This window comes from Notechis scutatus, chromosome 5 (assembly GCF_049901735.1).
Source record: "Notechis scutatus isolate UNSWTSFEM ecotype Mainland chromosome 5, rNotScu1.2, whole genome shotgun sequence".
Lineage (NCBI taxonomy): Eukaryota > Metazoa > Chordata > Lepidosauria > Squamata > Elapidae > Notechis > Notechis scutatus.
Window position 1 is genome coordinate 68,492,222 of NC_142013.1, and position 16,354 is coordinate 68,508,575.

At 37.2% G+C, this 16,354-nt stretch overlaps 1 protein-coding gene across 3 annotated transcripts in view; it reads right to left on the reverse strand.

The window, feature by feature from the left end:
• The window catches only part of PHEX (phosphate regulating endopeptidase X-linked), a 145,672-nt gene that overhangs the window by 67,642 nt on the left and 61,676 nt on the right, over positions 1-16,354 (reverse strand). For all 3 annotated transcript variants that reach the window (XM_026674905.2, XM_087966916.1, XM_087966915.1), the window contains 3 exons: positions 11,535-11,628; positions 10,895-11,023; positions 6,543-6,644 (listed from right to left, as the gene is read on the reverse strand). In XM_026674905.2, coding sequence (XP_026530690.1) covers positions 6,543-6,644; positions 10,895-11,023; positions 11,535-11,628 — 325 coding nt within the window. The remainder of the gene's footprint in view (positions 1-6,542; positions 6,645-10,894; positions 11,024-11,534; positions 11,629-16,354) is intronic.

The following is a 16,354-nucleotide window of genomic DNA, read 5'->3' on the forward strand; positions in this document are numbered from 1 at the left end:
CACAACAAAACATAACTCATCAGCTCACAAGAAATCAGACCACGTCTCAACAACAATAACCAGACAATCCAACAGTTTGAAGCCAGACCATGACTCAGAAGTATCCGAACTAACAACACTAATTTGCACCACACAGACAGTACTTAAAACCAAAGACCGTGTCTCAGCAGGGGTGGGATTCTACCAGTTCGCAACTATTCGCTAGAACTGGTTGTTAACATTCTAAGCATTCTAAGTTAGGAGAACCGGTTGTTAGAATAAATTACTGGCCTAATCCTGTAAGGAAGGCAGGAAGGAAACATTCTGGTGTTGCTTACAGAAACTGCCTCTCCATTAACTCTTATTACATTCTTGACAGGACTAGACTTCCTGTCTCAGGAACTTCTCTGGAGTTTTTTTTTCCTCCTTTGCTGGTACTTTGCTTTTGTGGAGTGACCATTCAAAGTTACAATGGCACTGAAAAAAGTGACTTATGACTGTTTTTCACACTTATGACTGTTGCAGCTTCCCCACAGTCATGAGAGGGCAGGCAAGGAGATGCGTGCCTCGATGTGAGTGATATTGAGTTGACCATGCCCAGCCAGTCGCATGATCACCAACTAAGTCACGCCCACAGAACCGGTTGTTAAAAAATTTGAATCCCACCCCTGTGTCTCAGTAACAACAGCCAATCAACAATCAACAAACCCAACTGCTGACTGGCACTACCAGATCACTAGAACTGGTGCAAACTGGCAGCATACCACTTCTGTATTCAATACATTTTTCACATTTGTATCAGCTAAAAAGCATTACATTTATTGTTTTTCATCTAAGAATGCTGAAGTTTTCTCTTAAAAGAACTTGTAGAAAATTACATTTTTTCTCTTTTGCCTCTGCCTTTTGCATTCAAGTGTTTTTAAAGTCTATTATTACCTTATTAAGATAAGTTTCCCCTGAAAGCTTAAAATGAACAATTATAAAATAAAGTCTCCAAGAATCCCTGGAAATCTATAAATAGACATTCATAGCTGCATATTTTCTTATGTCACACAAAATAGTGAAAACATTATACATCAAAAAATGGTTTCAAGCTGTGAAGCAACTTATGTGCTTCCTGGAAGATCTAGTATTTGAAGGCTGCTTCACATAAAAGAAGCCCCATGTGGAAAGAGACCCAGAAGAGTCAGAGCAAGTTTCTCACATCAACAAGTCAGTTTATCATAGTTTCTAAGAAGGAGTCAAATAAGGCACAATAAGTTTGTTTTTTGGAATTTTCTTCCCACTTTAACAGAAATACTGATGAAGAAAGATAATGGAGATCTTAGAATGGGGTTCTTATTGCAGATGAGAGCCATTAAAGTCTATTTTTAGACAACAAAAGAAATCATCATCTGTTTTAATGCAAAAATGGTAACTAATAATATCAATGAACATAATGCATAATTATATGTTAAAATATTAAGAATAAAACAAACAGAAGTGGTTAGATATCTCAGAATACACAAACATGAGCTTACAGGAATTGAAATACTTAAATTATAAACAGACAATCCTGGAAATTATTTCCATCAGAACACAAAGGGTTGAAAGCAATTGTACAACTACTACTACAAATTCCATTTTTATGAAATATAAAACATATCTATAAAAAGCTTGAAAGAATAAGGGAGAATAGTTTTAAGAACTACTGAAGCATCAGAAAAAGTAAAACAAAAGTTATAAGTTTGGTATGTATTAAATTTCATGAGCTAATAATTATGTGCACCATAATTTCTGACTGAAAATACTTGGGACAATTATATTGATACTTTTAAATTACAGATAACATGAGGCTTTGGGAACGGAACTTTTAACCACAGTTGCTGAAAATTAGTGGTATAATTTTATATCAGTTTCAGTGAAAAACATTAAAAACTGTACTGTGTCCTTTAACATGGAATAACACCCAGCTAAAAGAACATATATGCCTACCTACTTTGCATTATCCTCCCCCATTATTGCACAGTAGTCCCCAACCATGCCAAAAAAAGTTAAAGGTAAACCTCAGCCTTAATATTCCATACACCATCTTAAATTGAAATTTCAAATTTGATTCTTCTGCATAAGTTATACAATTCTTCTTTAATATAATCAAACATATTCAGTGGTGCAATTCAACCGGTGTAACAACTGGTTTGGTGAGCACACATGCACAGTGTTTAAAAAAGCCCATTTTCAGCTCTAATACTTACCTTCTACTGCAGCCTCTGTGAATAAAACAGCTGAGGCGCAGCAAACCACTCTGCCGCATGAATCATCTGTGCTCTAAAAAAATAAAATAAAGCACAGGAAAGAGCAGGGGTGGGTGAGCGGGGCCAAATGCTTACCGGAACCACTGGTTTGCATGGCCAGTACAATCCCACCCCTGAACATATTGCACTGTAATAAGTTCTATTCAGTAGAAACTGTACTTGACTGTATTGACAATATTGTAATATATCAGGCATACAATGACCCAAATATATTTTATTTTAAATGATTTCCAGATTTTTATAAGGAATACAAATAATAAACAAATAAAAAGTTGAAGACTGTGTTATAATCACAGATAACAGTAGTTACTTATACACACTGTTCTACGGATGTGGAATTCTTAACTATCATTTGTCTGTTATAATCTATAAACTATCATTTCTGTTATAATTATCACCACTGTCTATAGTCCACCTGATGCAAATGTTAGCACAGCACTCTCTAAGTTACATGACACCATCAAGAGGTAGCAGCAAACTTACCCTGAGGGCGCTTTTGTCGTGGCTGGGGATTTTAATCAAGCTTGTCTACAGTCTGTTCTTCCTAAGTTTGTGCAGTATGTGCAGTATACCACCAGAGGTAAGAACACTTTAGACCATATGTATTCAAACTTAAGTCAGGCATATAGAGCAATCTCCACTCCCATCTGGGTACGTCTGACCACATCTCTCTGCTATTGTGCCCAAAGTATATCCCCCTTAGGAAAATGATACGGCCAGTCAGGAAAACTGTTAAAATCTGGCCAGATGGAACACTCTGCCAGTTGAAAAACTGCTTTGAGACTACTGAATGGAGTATATTTAAACATTTGGAGTTGCAAGAATTCACTGACACCGTACTCTCATATATCAAAATATGCACAGATAATGTAACAGTGAACAAGTGCATCTATGAGAATTGCAAATCCTGGATGTCAACAGAGGTACAGACACTCCTGAGAGCCCGAAATTCCTCCTTTAAGGCAGGTGACAGAGATAATACAATGAGGCCAGGGCAAATCTACGGAGAGGCACCAAGGTAGCTAAACAAAAATATAAACAAAAGGTGGAGAACCATCTAGCAGACAACAACCCAAGGCAGGTGTGGCAGGGACTGCAGCATCTAACTAACTATAAGGGCAATACGATGAAGACAGTCAACTCTGATGCCTCATTGGCAGAGGAATTGAACACCTTCACCCACTATGAGGTCAAGAGACCTGACCCTGTAGCCCCAGCCCGCCGGCCCTCCAACTCCCAGCCACTCGCCTTGCATGAACACCAAGTGAGAGCTGTATTGAAGGCTGTGAATTCCAATAAAGCTGCAGGTCCAGATGAGGTGCTGGGGATAGTGGTTAAAACCTGTGCTGACCAAATATCAGAGGTCCTAACAAGGATTTTTAACTTCTCCCTGCAATCAGCCACTGGTCCATCATGTCTGAAAGCAGCCACTATCATTCCAATTCCAAAGAAAACAGCAATAAACAACCTGAATGACTATAGACCCATTGCAGTAACCAAAAAGGCATTAAGAGTTGTTAACCTAATCCTACGTAGTTTTTTCTCTGGTAATATCACACTACTAACCAGAGCATACAAAACATTTGCTAGACCAATACTCGAATACAGTTCATGAGTCTGGAACCCTCATTACGTATCTGATATTAGCACAATTGAGAAAGTCCAGAAATATTTCACAAGAAGAGTTCTCCACTCTTCTACTCGTTGTAGAATACCTTATGCCACCAGACTTGAAATTCTAAAACTAGAAAACCTTGAATTACGCCGTCTTCGGTCTGACTTAAGCATGGTATATAAAATCATACATTGCAATGTCCTACCTGTCAATGAATACTTCAGCTTCAACCATAACAACACAAGAGCACACAATAGATACAAACTCAAAGTAAACCGCACCAAACTTGATTGCAGGAAATACGACTTCAGCAATAGAGTGGTCAATGTCTGGAATACTCTACCCGACTCTGTAGTCTCTTCCCCAAACCCCAAAAACTTTAACCTTAGACTGTCTACTATTGACCTCACCCCTTTCCTAAGAGGTCTGTAGGGGGTGCATAAAGCGCACCATCGTGCCCACCGTCCCTGTCCTATTGTTTCTCTTATTCTTTTATTTTTCTTATATGTACCCATTTCATGTATTCACAACTATGTATACACTTATACTTATTATCTTGTAAACAATTGGCAAATCAAATAAATAAAATCAATAAATCTATAGTGATGATGTGCTTTGAGACACTGGTTCTTCAACACCTCAGGTCATGTCTTCCATCAAACTTTGACCAATATTTGTAGATGATACCACAATACCCAGTCTTATTACAGGAGGAGATGAATTAGCATACAGGGAAGAACTCCAGAAGTTATCCACCTGGTGTTCAGAAAACAACTTGCATCTAAACTTCAGCAAGACAAAGGAGATGGTATTAGACTTCCAGAAGCAGAGAGTGGAACCTGCCCACTCTACATCAAGGGGGCTGTGTGGAGAGGGTCTCCTCTTTCAAATTTCTGGGAGTCCACCTTAGCCAAGATATCATCTGGAAAAATAACACAATCCAGGTGGTCAGGAAGGCTCAACAGAGACCCCATTTCCTTAGGGTCTTGCGGAAATATTAGGTGGAATGATGACTGATTATTTCCTTTTACCAGTCTACGATAGAAAGCCCCCTTACATATTGTGTTATGGTATGGTATGCTGGCTTGACAGCCACGGACAAAAAGGCATTACAGAGGGTGTTGAGCACAGCACAAAAAATTACAGGCTGTCCCCTGACACCACTGGATGAAATCGCCAGGACCCACTGCCTCAGCAGAGTGAGAAAATCCTCAGGGATTATTCACACCCTGATCAGCACTTCTTTACTCTCCTACCATAGGGCAGGAGATATAGAAGCATAACTAGACAAATGAATAGGCTGAAAAATAGCTTTTATCCATGGGCTGTCAGACTTCTGAATGCAACATAACACCACAATTAGATTTAATATGATAGTCTTTCAGGGCCAGCGTAACGTGCAACATGTTCATACCAATGTAATATAATATGTTACATACATATAGGTAAATGGGAATGTGTGTTAGTTATTACTTATTTGGGTTTAGGGATTCTATTTCTTTCATTTATTGAGTTACTGAGATGTATTTTGTGTTTTTTTTTTTTGGGGGGGCTACACCAAGGGAGGCTCATTTCTATTTTATTGTATACATGTTGTACATTGACAATAAATGTTTGATTTGATTTGATTTGATTTGAGATATACAATATGGGGCAATCCAGTAATTCCAATCAATTCCAGGAATTGAATAATGTCAGAAGAGAAGTCTTAAAGCCTTACATTAATAGTTTCTCTCCCAAGGAAAACTGTTTATTTAAATATAATTACTAACTTGTTCTATTTAAATGCAAAATGAATCAAAGAATCACCATGACTATAAAGAAGAGTTAACCAGTCCCTTTTAATAATTTAATCAAAAGACAAAGAGGTAGATGCAAGCATTTCATATTGACTCATTAGTACCTACATTACAATAGCATAGTTAAAATCAGCCTCAAATATAAGATCTAGCAAGAGCATTAATTAATTAAGCCTATAATATATGCAGGAAAGCAACCAATGGCAAGCCTTATGCCCATGGGAGGTGTAGATTGACATAAAGCCATTTCTGCACACACAAGGGGGGCTTCAAATGGTTAATGGCAACTACCTTAGCAAATTGCAGGAAACGAGAGTTCAGATGGCATAGTAGAACTTTAAATGCAGAGTTTTGATCCACCTGGTGACCTGTAGATAGTAAGTGTCTTGTAATGGCCGAAGAAGGCATTTTATGGCCATGATTTGCTGCTGTTGTTGGATTACCCAAGGCTGTTTGGACCCATTTCAGAAGATGCTCCTTTATTCTGAAAGCCAAACACCTATCAGTTCTGCTGATGTAATTGTCTCCGCAATTACAAACAAATTGGTAAACACAATGAGTTTTGGCACTGATAAGTTGTGGTTTCTTAATTAGAGGCAGCCTCTGTAGCCTCTGGGTTTGATGTAATATTTGAAGCTCAACCATACTGAATGTTGCTTCAATTAAGGTGTTTAAGCGTCAAGTCGTCAGGCATGCTAATTGATCCCCCTTAAAGGGCAGCTCAATAAATACCTTCTTTTCAAATAAAAGATACAAATCATAGAACTTTGCAATAAACATCCAATCCTGTTTTCAGTTCTTTTTCTTGCTATGCATTCACATATGATAGTATAGACTGTATTTTAATATCCTTACCTTTTCAACAGCTTTTCTTTTTGTTTCCAAATCCATCCAGTCATTTTCATTTTCTAACATGTCTATAAAGGCCCATCGAATTCCTTCAGTCAGCTCTGTCATCTGAAGGAAACATTAGGTGTTTTGTATTTCAATTCCCATACATTTTTACCCTGCATTGTATTGCTAGCCTCTAATTTCAATTCTAAGAAAAAAACACATCATAGTAACAAAAACTGTCTAAGACTGATAAAAATAGCAAGATTTTTATCAAATGCATTTATTCTGAAAGAAAGTATGTAAAAGCATCAAAGTTAGATTTTCCCCTAAATATTAATCTGAAATGTGAAAACAAATATTGACAAAATACTCAGAAAAAATGGAGTAAGTGGTAGATGAAACTTCTAATTTCACCTAAACCTAAGAAATAGGTTTAGATTAACATTATTGCATTAAACTTCCATTAATATTATAACAGAATTGTTGGTCTTCAAGGTGCTGCAACACTTCTGTTTTTGTTTCAATTCAGCTACCACCCTGGAAACTGCTGGCTGAAATTGTGTTTTTATATTGATCTATATAAAATGCCCTTCCCTAAATGACCTAGGGGACTTGCAGCATCTTATTTTTATGATTCATTAATGTCTTTTAATATTGCATTATTTTAATTCAATATGGAAGTCAGTACAGGACTGAGTATTCAACAATCAAGAGTAAACTGCATCCCAGGGAATAGGTTAACTCAGAGAATAATGATGGCAGAGCAATGTTTCAATTAACTTAGTGAACTAATGAGCTGAACTCCCTGAACTCAGACGTTGTTAGCTCATATTCTAGAGTCTACAATTGGGCTCTGGAGTATATTCTGATTTTTATCCACATCTGTAGCAATAGTGCTAACAGGAAGAATGTTCTTATATCCTCAGAGTTCTTATCAAAATTGTTGAGGCATAGCCATTCATGCTGCTTAGGCTTTTGGTCAAATATATTGCTAAATTTAGATCATAAATATTATATGTTTGATCAAAGAAGAAAGACAAGATGACACCCAGGACATGCGTTCATCGTTGACTACAGTTGAGAATGTCCTAATAGATTATTTGTTTTGCAACAGGCACCTACCACTAAGAGGACATGGGGTTAGGGTTATAATGTCTAAGCAGCTGAAACATGATTGATAAACTAAAGAAATGAAAAGGACTCATTTTAAAAATGAAATAAACCAGAGTATTTATTTACATATTGTCCATATTCATATTAAAATCCAACATTTCCATGAGATTTACCACAAAGAGGCATGTACAAGACATAAATCAGGGGTGGGATTCTACCGGTTCTATCCAGTTCTATAGAACCCCTTGTTAACTTTCTAGGCAGTTTGGAGAACCAGTAGTTAGAAGCAATCTCCTTTTGTTTTTTTCCACTCTTATTACATTCTTGCCAGTATGCCTAGACTTCCTGTCTCCAGAGCTTCTGAGGCTTGACTTTTTTAAAGGGGAAGGGTTGTTTTAAGATTTTTACACTGCTGTTGGAAGGAAATACTTCCCTGGACAATCAGCACTTTGAAGAAATAATTGAATAATGAAGCAAAGCTTTTAGTGACAGGGAACCAAGATGAGTGATGGTCAGCAGAGCTTCTTGGCTAGCTAGAAAGATTGACATTCAAACGTGAGTTTACATACCCTTTCTGAGTTTTGGTCTAAAACTGGTTTTTGATTAAGGTTAATTCTGTGCTTGGTGACATTTAATCCTGTCTTTATTGGTGGGATAATTTTCCCTATTCAACTTCAAAAAGCAACAGCTACTGTTGTGATTTAATTATTTGTATTGTGTTTGAATTTTTTGCTGCCTCACAGTTTCTTTTTCTATCTGGGGAGGGGGTGTTCCTTCACTGCTTTAGCGATATCTGGCACTGTCCTTTTGGGGTATTCTTCCAAGAGGCAGGATGCAAACTTGGCACTGATTTTTCTTACTGCCTTTCTGGAGGGCATGTGACCTTTTCTTAAAGGTCTGGATGATTTCCTTAGGATATCTTGTGAGATGATTGAGACCAGCTGGTATCTTTAAGTGGTGCAAATGGAACTAAGGATTGCTTTTCTTGGGTGTGCTTTTTCTGGAGAGCTTAAATGACCTCTCTGCTAAAGGGTTTCACTTTATGAGCAAGAGATGGCTGCTGATAGTTATCACTGCATTTTAACTATTTTAATTCCTCAAGGTGCTCTGGCACCCTGCCTGATTTGTAACTCTGGCTTGCAGGTATTTTTAATCTAATGATTGGTATTTAGGGCAGCTTTTTGCAAGCAAAGAAGCTTTTTGTATTTTTGTACAGATAATCCTTGACTTACAACAGTTCATTTAGTGATGATTCAAAGTTACAATGGCACTGAAAAAAGTGACTTATGACCATTTTTCATATTTATGACCGTTGCAGCATTCCCACTGTCATGAGAGGCCAGGTGAGGAAAAGCGCCCCTTGACATGAGTGATATTGAGTTGGCCACGCCCACCCAGTCACATGACCACCAAGCCACACCCACCAACCAAGCCACGCCCACAGAACCGGTTGTTAAAAAAACTGAATCCCACCCCTGGCATAAATGGAGTGTGCCTAGGATTATAAACATGCATGGGATTGTTTATTCAAGATGAAAAGTTTTCTTTTCCAATTTTCCTCTACAACACATTTTGGGTTATGCCTATACTCAGGCACAGCTAATATTCCAATACATACATAGCCATCACACTATTTCCTGGGGCAGTAAGCAACATTATACCAAGTACCATAAAGGAATAAGAATTATTAAGCAAAAGAAGTTAAAAGCATAACATAGGATAAAAGAAAAGGAAACATAGGTTAAACTCTGCGTGTGTGCGCACATGCATATGTATGTGTGTGCGCGCACATGCATATGTATGTGTGTGGCGCACATGCATATGATGTGTGTGTGCGCGCGCACATGCATATGTATGTGTGTGTGCCTTCAATCAGTCTTGCACCCACACTATTCACAATCAATTTATATATTTGCTTATATCATATCTGTTATCCGCCTCCTATGCTGCCTTTTAGTCTTTATGCTTCATACCTTTCTCTTTTCAGGATTTTATTAATGCAGCCAGCCAGAATTTTTTCAATCTTCCCCTTCCTCTTAACCGATACACTATTTCTCTTTTTGTTTAAAATCTCTCTCATGCTCTCTGTATAACCATGCCACCTCAAAATATTTCATAGTGGTTACTCAATTTTGTATTCAATCCATATTCTGTCATTAACTATTCTTAAATCATTTTACTTGTTTGTTTTGCTACAACCACTTAAGTGCCCCATTCAACATGTTTGTGTTTCTTGTGACACAACTCTCACTTCCATATAACAAGAAACACAGCAGTTTTCCTTCTTGTGATAATTTATTCCTTGCTACAAGCCTCACAGCATCCACTATCTTTCTACAAACATCTATCTTATAATACCACCCATTTTATGATTTATGGTAAATATTCTATCAAGCATTGTAGGTAAGCACAGGGATATCACACTACCTCAAGGGTCTTCAAACTTGGCAAGTTTAAGACTTGTGGACTTCAACTCCCAGAATTCCTCCTCCAGTCATGTTAACTCAGGAATTCTGGGAGTTGAAGTCCACAAGCCTTAAAGTTGTCAAGTTTGAAGGCCCCTGCACTACCTTGTCTTATACTCTGTTTAGTGTTCATAGAGATGTTGAGTCTAAATTTGGTGTCTTCGTTTTATGACTCTTTTGTTTTTGTAATATAGTAATATATTTTTGTTTCTTACATATATGTATTTATAAAATTCAAGAATGTCCATTAGAATTAGTATGCTCTCAGTGGTCAATAGGCCCTAGAACAATATTTTCATTGCTAATACATAGAATGCATATAAGTGACCTAGTTTTGATGGGGTTGCAAAACTTGCCCTTGATGGAACAAAACAATGTAATTGGTACCAAATGCTAGCATGTATACTGCATGAAAACAGCACTATAATTTCCTCAGGATCTTATTTTGAAATGTCTGTATTCCCTTATCTATAGTGATACAAAACTCAAGCTTTGTGGAAGAAAATGCTGCAAAATTGGTACAAAACTATGGTAAGTGTAGCAGTTAGTATCTAACTCAGTTTAAAGACAGAAAAACAATTACGTATTCATTTCTACCCAGCTGATCCTAAGTAAACTATAATATCTATTTAACCTTATAGATTTCATATGGATGTTATTTGTTCCTGAAGCTGGGACTCTTTATTTTCTACAATAGCAATTTGTATAATTGCTGTGAACTCTTCTACTATTGTTTACTGTGTTGAAACAATCAAACAAATATTAAAAAATTAAGTAAAACAAAATAAAACCTACCATTTCTTTTTTATCTTCTTGGAAATGTAGTTGTACAAATATTTTGCCAAGAACATATGGGAGAGCACTTTCTAGGAAGTTTACACATTTATCCCATTGAGGCGGTAAAGATGTTGTTCCCTGGATTACCTGTTTGAGTTAAGATTGATATATTATGGTAAGTTCATGTATAGCCTTTTCTGTAGCTGTGCTTACCCAGTGAAACAGCCTACCCTTGAGAAACAGAGCAACTCTACCCTCCTTGTCTTCTTAAAGGCCATTAAAACTTGGCTTTTCCCTCAAGCATTGAGCCAGGGTGCGAGGTAAGCCCAGTATTTATGTTTTTGTGATTGAAGCATTACAGCACTTGGTGATATGTAAGTTGTTTTTTTTATGTGTTCTATTAATTGTTAGCCATTCAGAGTGATTTTATGTATTATGGTTGGCCATATAAATTTTTCAAATAAGTAAACAAAGAAACTCTAGAGATCCCTTTAAAAAAAATGGTTGTCAGGATCCAAATCGCAATGGTTTGTTCAATACACATTGATCTCTACAGAAACTTTTGGTTCAGGCAGGCTAGATCATGAAATATGGATATCAAATATTGTTATTCATCTTATAGGCAGGAATAACATGGATATTGATGTCTCATACTCACCCTCGAAAATTCTAGCCATCTATATTGAAAACGTCGACTGAGGTTGAATATTCTTGAATAAACCATTCTCCATACCAGATAGTTGGCAATAGTCCTGTAATACATACAAATGAAGACCAGTTATATCTATGTGTTCTAATGTACAGCCAATACAAGAAATATACGTAAATATTTTTTTACGTTCTTATTCACTACAATATCAACTTAGAAATTAATGAGCAAAGTATGAATTGACAAAAACATATTACAGAAGAATGAAGAGACTGCATCGTAATTGCCATAATGTAAATAAGTGAGGACATTTTCCTTTTGAATATCCTGAATTGGGATTTAGGCTTAAAGTTCTAACAACTTTGTGGGGTGGTTGAGACAAGAAAGAGTCACTGGTGCAGTCACCCGGCCTCCCTTTTAATAACTTTTATAGTATTCATTAGTATAGTTTTAATTGATTAATCATGATAAAAAAAATGTGGTCATTAAAAGCAAATTAAATAAGCATCTTGAATGTTTTAGCTGTTAGAGCTTCAGAAAAGCTTAGAAATCAATTTCTTAGTGGCATGTTCCATACTAGAGCCAAATATATCATTCCAAGGAATATAGTAAGAATATTATTTATTGGAAAAGATGTTGCTCTGTTCTTCCAGTGTAACCTGCTTTATTCTGGACAGTTAACAGCTGAATCAATGCAATCACAAGATCAATATAAACCTTAAAAAATAAATTTGATAAAAACTATTGTTTGTAACTAATGCTACAACATATGCAACATCTTAGGCATTATGTTATGAATAATGACATACCAGATCATTTTAAGGCTAAATGAATTAAATTATATAAAGGATGTTAAGTAATTAAACATTGCAAATAGGCAAACATTTTTAAAAGCTTAGTCTGAAAGAATAGAATTAATACTTTTATATATACACTGCTCAAAAAAATAAAGGGAACACAAAAATAAGACATCCTAGATCTGAATGGATGAAATATTCTTATTAAATACTTTGTTCATTACACAGTTGAATGTGCTGACAACAAAATCACACAAAAATTATCAATGGAAATCAAATTTAGCAACCCATGGAGGTCTAGATTTGGAATTACACTCAAAATTAAAGTGGGAAAAAAATACTGCAGGCTGATCCAACTTTGATGTAATGTCCTTAAAACAAGTCAAAATGAGGCTCAGTAGTGTGTGTGGCCTCCATGTGCCTGTATGACCTCCCTACAACGCCTGGGCATGCACCTGATGAGGTGGCGGATGGTCTCCTGAGGGATCTCCTCCCAGACCTGGACTAAAAGCATCTCCCAACTCCTGGACAGTCTGTGGTGCAACATGGCGTTGATGGATGGAGCAAGACATGATGTCCCAGATGTGTTCAATTGGATTCAGGTCTGGGGAACGGGTGGGCCAGTCCATAGCATCAATGCCTTCGTCTTGCAGGAACTGCTGACACACTCCAGCCACATGAAGTCTAGCATTGTCGTGCATTAGGATGAACCCAGGGCCAACCACACCAGCATATGGTCTCACAAGGGGTCTGAGGATCTCATCTCGGTACCTAATGGCAGTCAGGCTCCATCTGGCAAGCACAAGGAGGGCTGTGTGGCCCCCTAAAGAAATGCCACCCCACACTATTACTGACCCACTGCCAAACCGGTCATGCTGGAGGATGTTGCAGGCAGCAGAACGTTCTCCACGGCATCTCCAGACCCTGTCACGTCTGTCACATGTGCTCAGTGTGAACCTGCTTTCATCTGTGAAGAGCACAGGGAGCCAGTGGCGAATTTGCCAATCTTGGTGTTCTCTGGCAAATGCCAAACGTCTTGCACGGTGTTGGGCTGTAAGCACAACCCCCACCTGTGGACGTCGGGCCCTCATACCACCCTCATGGAGTCTGTTTCTGACCGTTTGAGCAGCCACATGCACATTTGTGGCCCGCTGGAGGTCATTTTGCAGGGCTCTGGCAGTGCTCTTCCTGTCCCTCCTTGCACAAAGGCAGAGGTAGCAGTCCTGATGCTGGGTTGTTGCCCTCTTATGGCCTCCTCCACGTCTCCTGATGTACTGGCCTGTCTCCTGGTAGCACCTCCATGCTCTGGACACTACACTGACAGACACAGCAAACCTTCTTGCCACAGCTCGCATTGATGTGCCATCCTGGATGAGCTGCACTACCTGAGCCACTTGTGTGGGTTGTAGACTCTGTCTCATGCTACCACTAGAGTGAAAGCACCGCCAGCATTCAAAAGTGACCAAACCATCAGCCAGAAAGCATAGGAACTGAGAAGTGGTCTGTGGTCACCACCTGCAGAACCACTCCTTTATTGGAGATGTCTTGCTAACTGCCTTTGCTTTCCACCTGTTGTCTATTTCATTTGCACAACAGCATGTGAAATTGATTGTCAATCAGTGTTGCTACCTAAGTGGACAGTTTGATTTCACAGAAGTGTGATTGACTTGGAGTTACATTATGTTTTTTAAGTGTTCCCTTTATTTTTTGAGCAGTGTATATTGATCTGTGACTTCTTCATAAATCTTCATTAATGACTTAGATGAGGCAATAACTCATCAAATTTGCAGATGTTACAAAGCTGGCAGGAATAGCCAACACCCCAGAGGGCAAGCTCAGGATCCAAAAAAGATCTTGACAGTTTTGAATGATGAGCCCTATCCAACAAAATGAAATTTAATGTGGACAAAAGTAAGGGTTTATGCCTGGGCAGGAAAAAGCAAAGATACAAGTACAGATTAGGTGAAACCTGGCTAAAAAACATTAACTGTGAGAGGGATCTTGGAGTCTTAGTGGATGATCACTTAAACAAGAGTCAGCAATGTGCGGCAGAAGCCAAAAAAGCTAATACAATCCTTGGTTGTATAAACAGAGGCATAGAATCAAATCATATGAAGTATTACTACTGCTTTATAAAGCCGTAGTAAGACCACACCTGTAGAGTGCATCCAGTTTTGATCACCACATTACAAAAAAGATATTGAGACTTTGGGAAAAAGTGTAAAGAAGAGCAATGAAGTAGATTAAAGGCCTGAAGACTAAAACATAAAAGAACGGTTACAGGATTTGGGTTTGACTAGTCTAGAGAAAAGGACTAAAGGGGGACATAATAGCAATATTCTGGTATTTGAGAGGCTGCCACAAAGAAGAGGGGGGGTCAGCTTATTTACCAAAGCATCAGAGGGCAGGGAAAGAAACAATGGACGGAAACTAACCAAGGAGAGAAGCAACTTGGAATTGAGGAGAAACTTCCTAACAGGACGATTAATCAGTGGAACAGCTTGCCTTCAGATATTGGGGGTGCTTCATCACTGGAGATTTTTAAGAAGAGACTGGACAGTCACTTGTCTGAAATGGTGTAGGATCTTCTGCTGAGGAGGGGGGTGGACTAGAAGTCCTCCAAGATCCCTTCCAGCTCTATTCTGATTTTGCTTCTTTTTTATGTATTTATTTTGAATACAAATAATACAAACATAACACATATAAATCTAGATACAAAAAAATGCAAATATTACAGTGCACTCCCTCCCCCAGAGACCATTTTTATTACTTATATTTCTTCTTTTATAACATTTAAAAGATATACAATATATTCCAATTGTGCCCTTATCCCCTCCAAAACAACATATGTTCTTGAGTAGGTTTATTCCCTTTGCCTTCCACCAACACTATTTTTATAAAATCCCCATATTTCATTATAATGGTTTACTTTAATCGTCCCTTTTTAAAATTTGATTTCTGTTGTCAATTTATCATTTGCTGCTATACTCCAGATTTCATTATAACACTCATTTCTTTGCATATCTCAATTTCGTCCCCAATATTTAGCCATCACTAATCTAGCTGGCATTATCAAATGTACAATCAGTTCCTTTTTTGTTTCATTTATATCCTATTTTTCCACCAGCAACAATAATGTAATCCTCAGTGACATATCTAAATTTACATTCAAAAGTGCTCTAATTTCCCTAAACACCATATCCCATATTTTTGTGCACTATCACAATCCCACCACATATGTTTATATGTTCCCACCTCTTTTTTGCACCTCCAACAAATATTTTTATATTTATCATCTATTTGATTTAATTTACATGGTGTTAGGCACCACCTCCATATCATTTTATATCCATTTTCCTTAACTCTAACTGACATATTTTTATATACTCTTGTATTCCAAATATTTTTCCAATCATTATCATTTATTTCTCCTAAATCTGGTTCCCAAATTAATTTTAAACCTTTTGCCTGATCTTCTAATTCAGTTAATATTCTATATATTTTCCCAATTCTTCCTTTACCTATATATTCTTCCTTCACCTCACATTCTTTTATAATCATTTCAAATTTCGTTAACTGTCTTTCTTTCTCCTTGAATCTTTCTTCTATTTTTATCCATTTCTCTAATTGTATTAAATTCAAACAATTTAATTTAATATCTGAAAAAACATTCTTTAGTTGTGTTATATTCTTATCTTGTTCTTCCAGTCTTCCCATTTATATATCTGATTTTCTTTTAATTTACTAATCCACTCTTTCAATTCAATCTTAGGGAACTTCTCCATTTCCACCACTGGTGTTAAAGGAGAAATTCCTGGCATAAACCGGTATCTCCATTTATTCCATAGTTCTATCAAAGTTTTTTTTAAATGGATTTTGAATCTTTCTAGCAATTTTTTTAACAACATTTTTAAACCAATATGTTTCAATTGGACTACCTATTTCCCTTAATTCTTTCAACTCCATAGTAAATCTCTAGTTAATGCTAAAATATCTGGGACCACCTTTAATTGATTAGCTACCCAATAATTT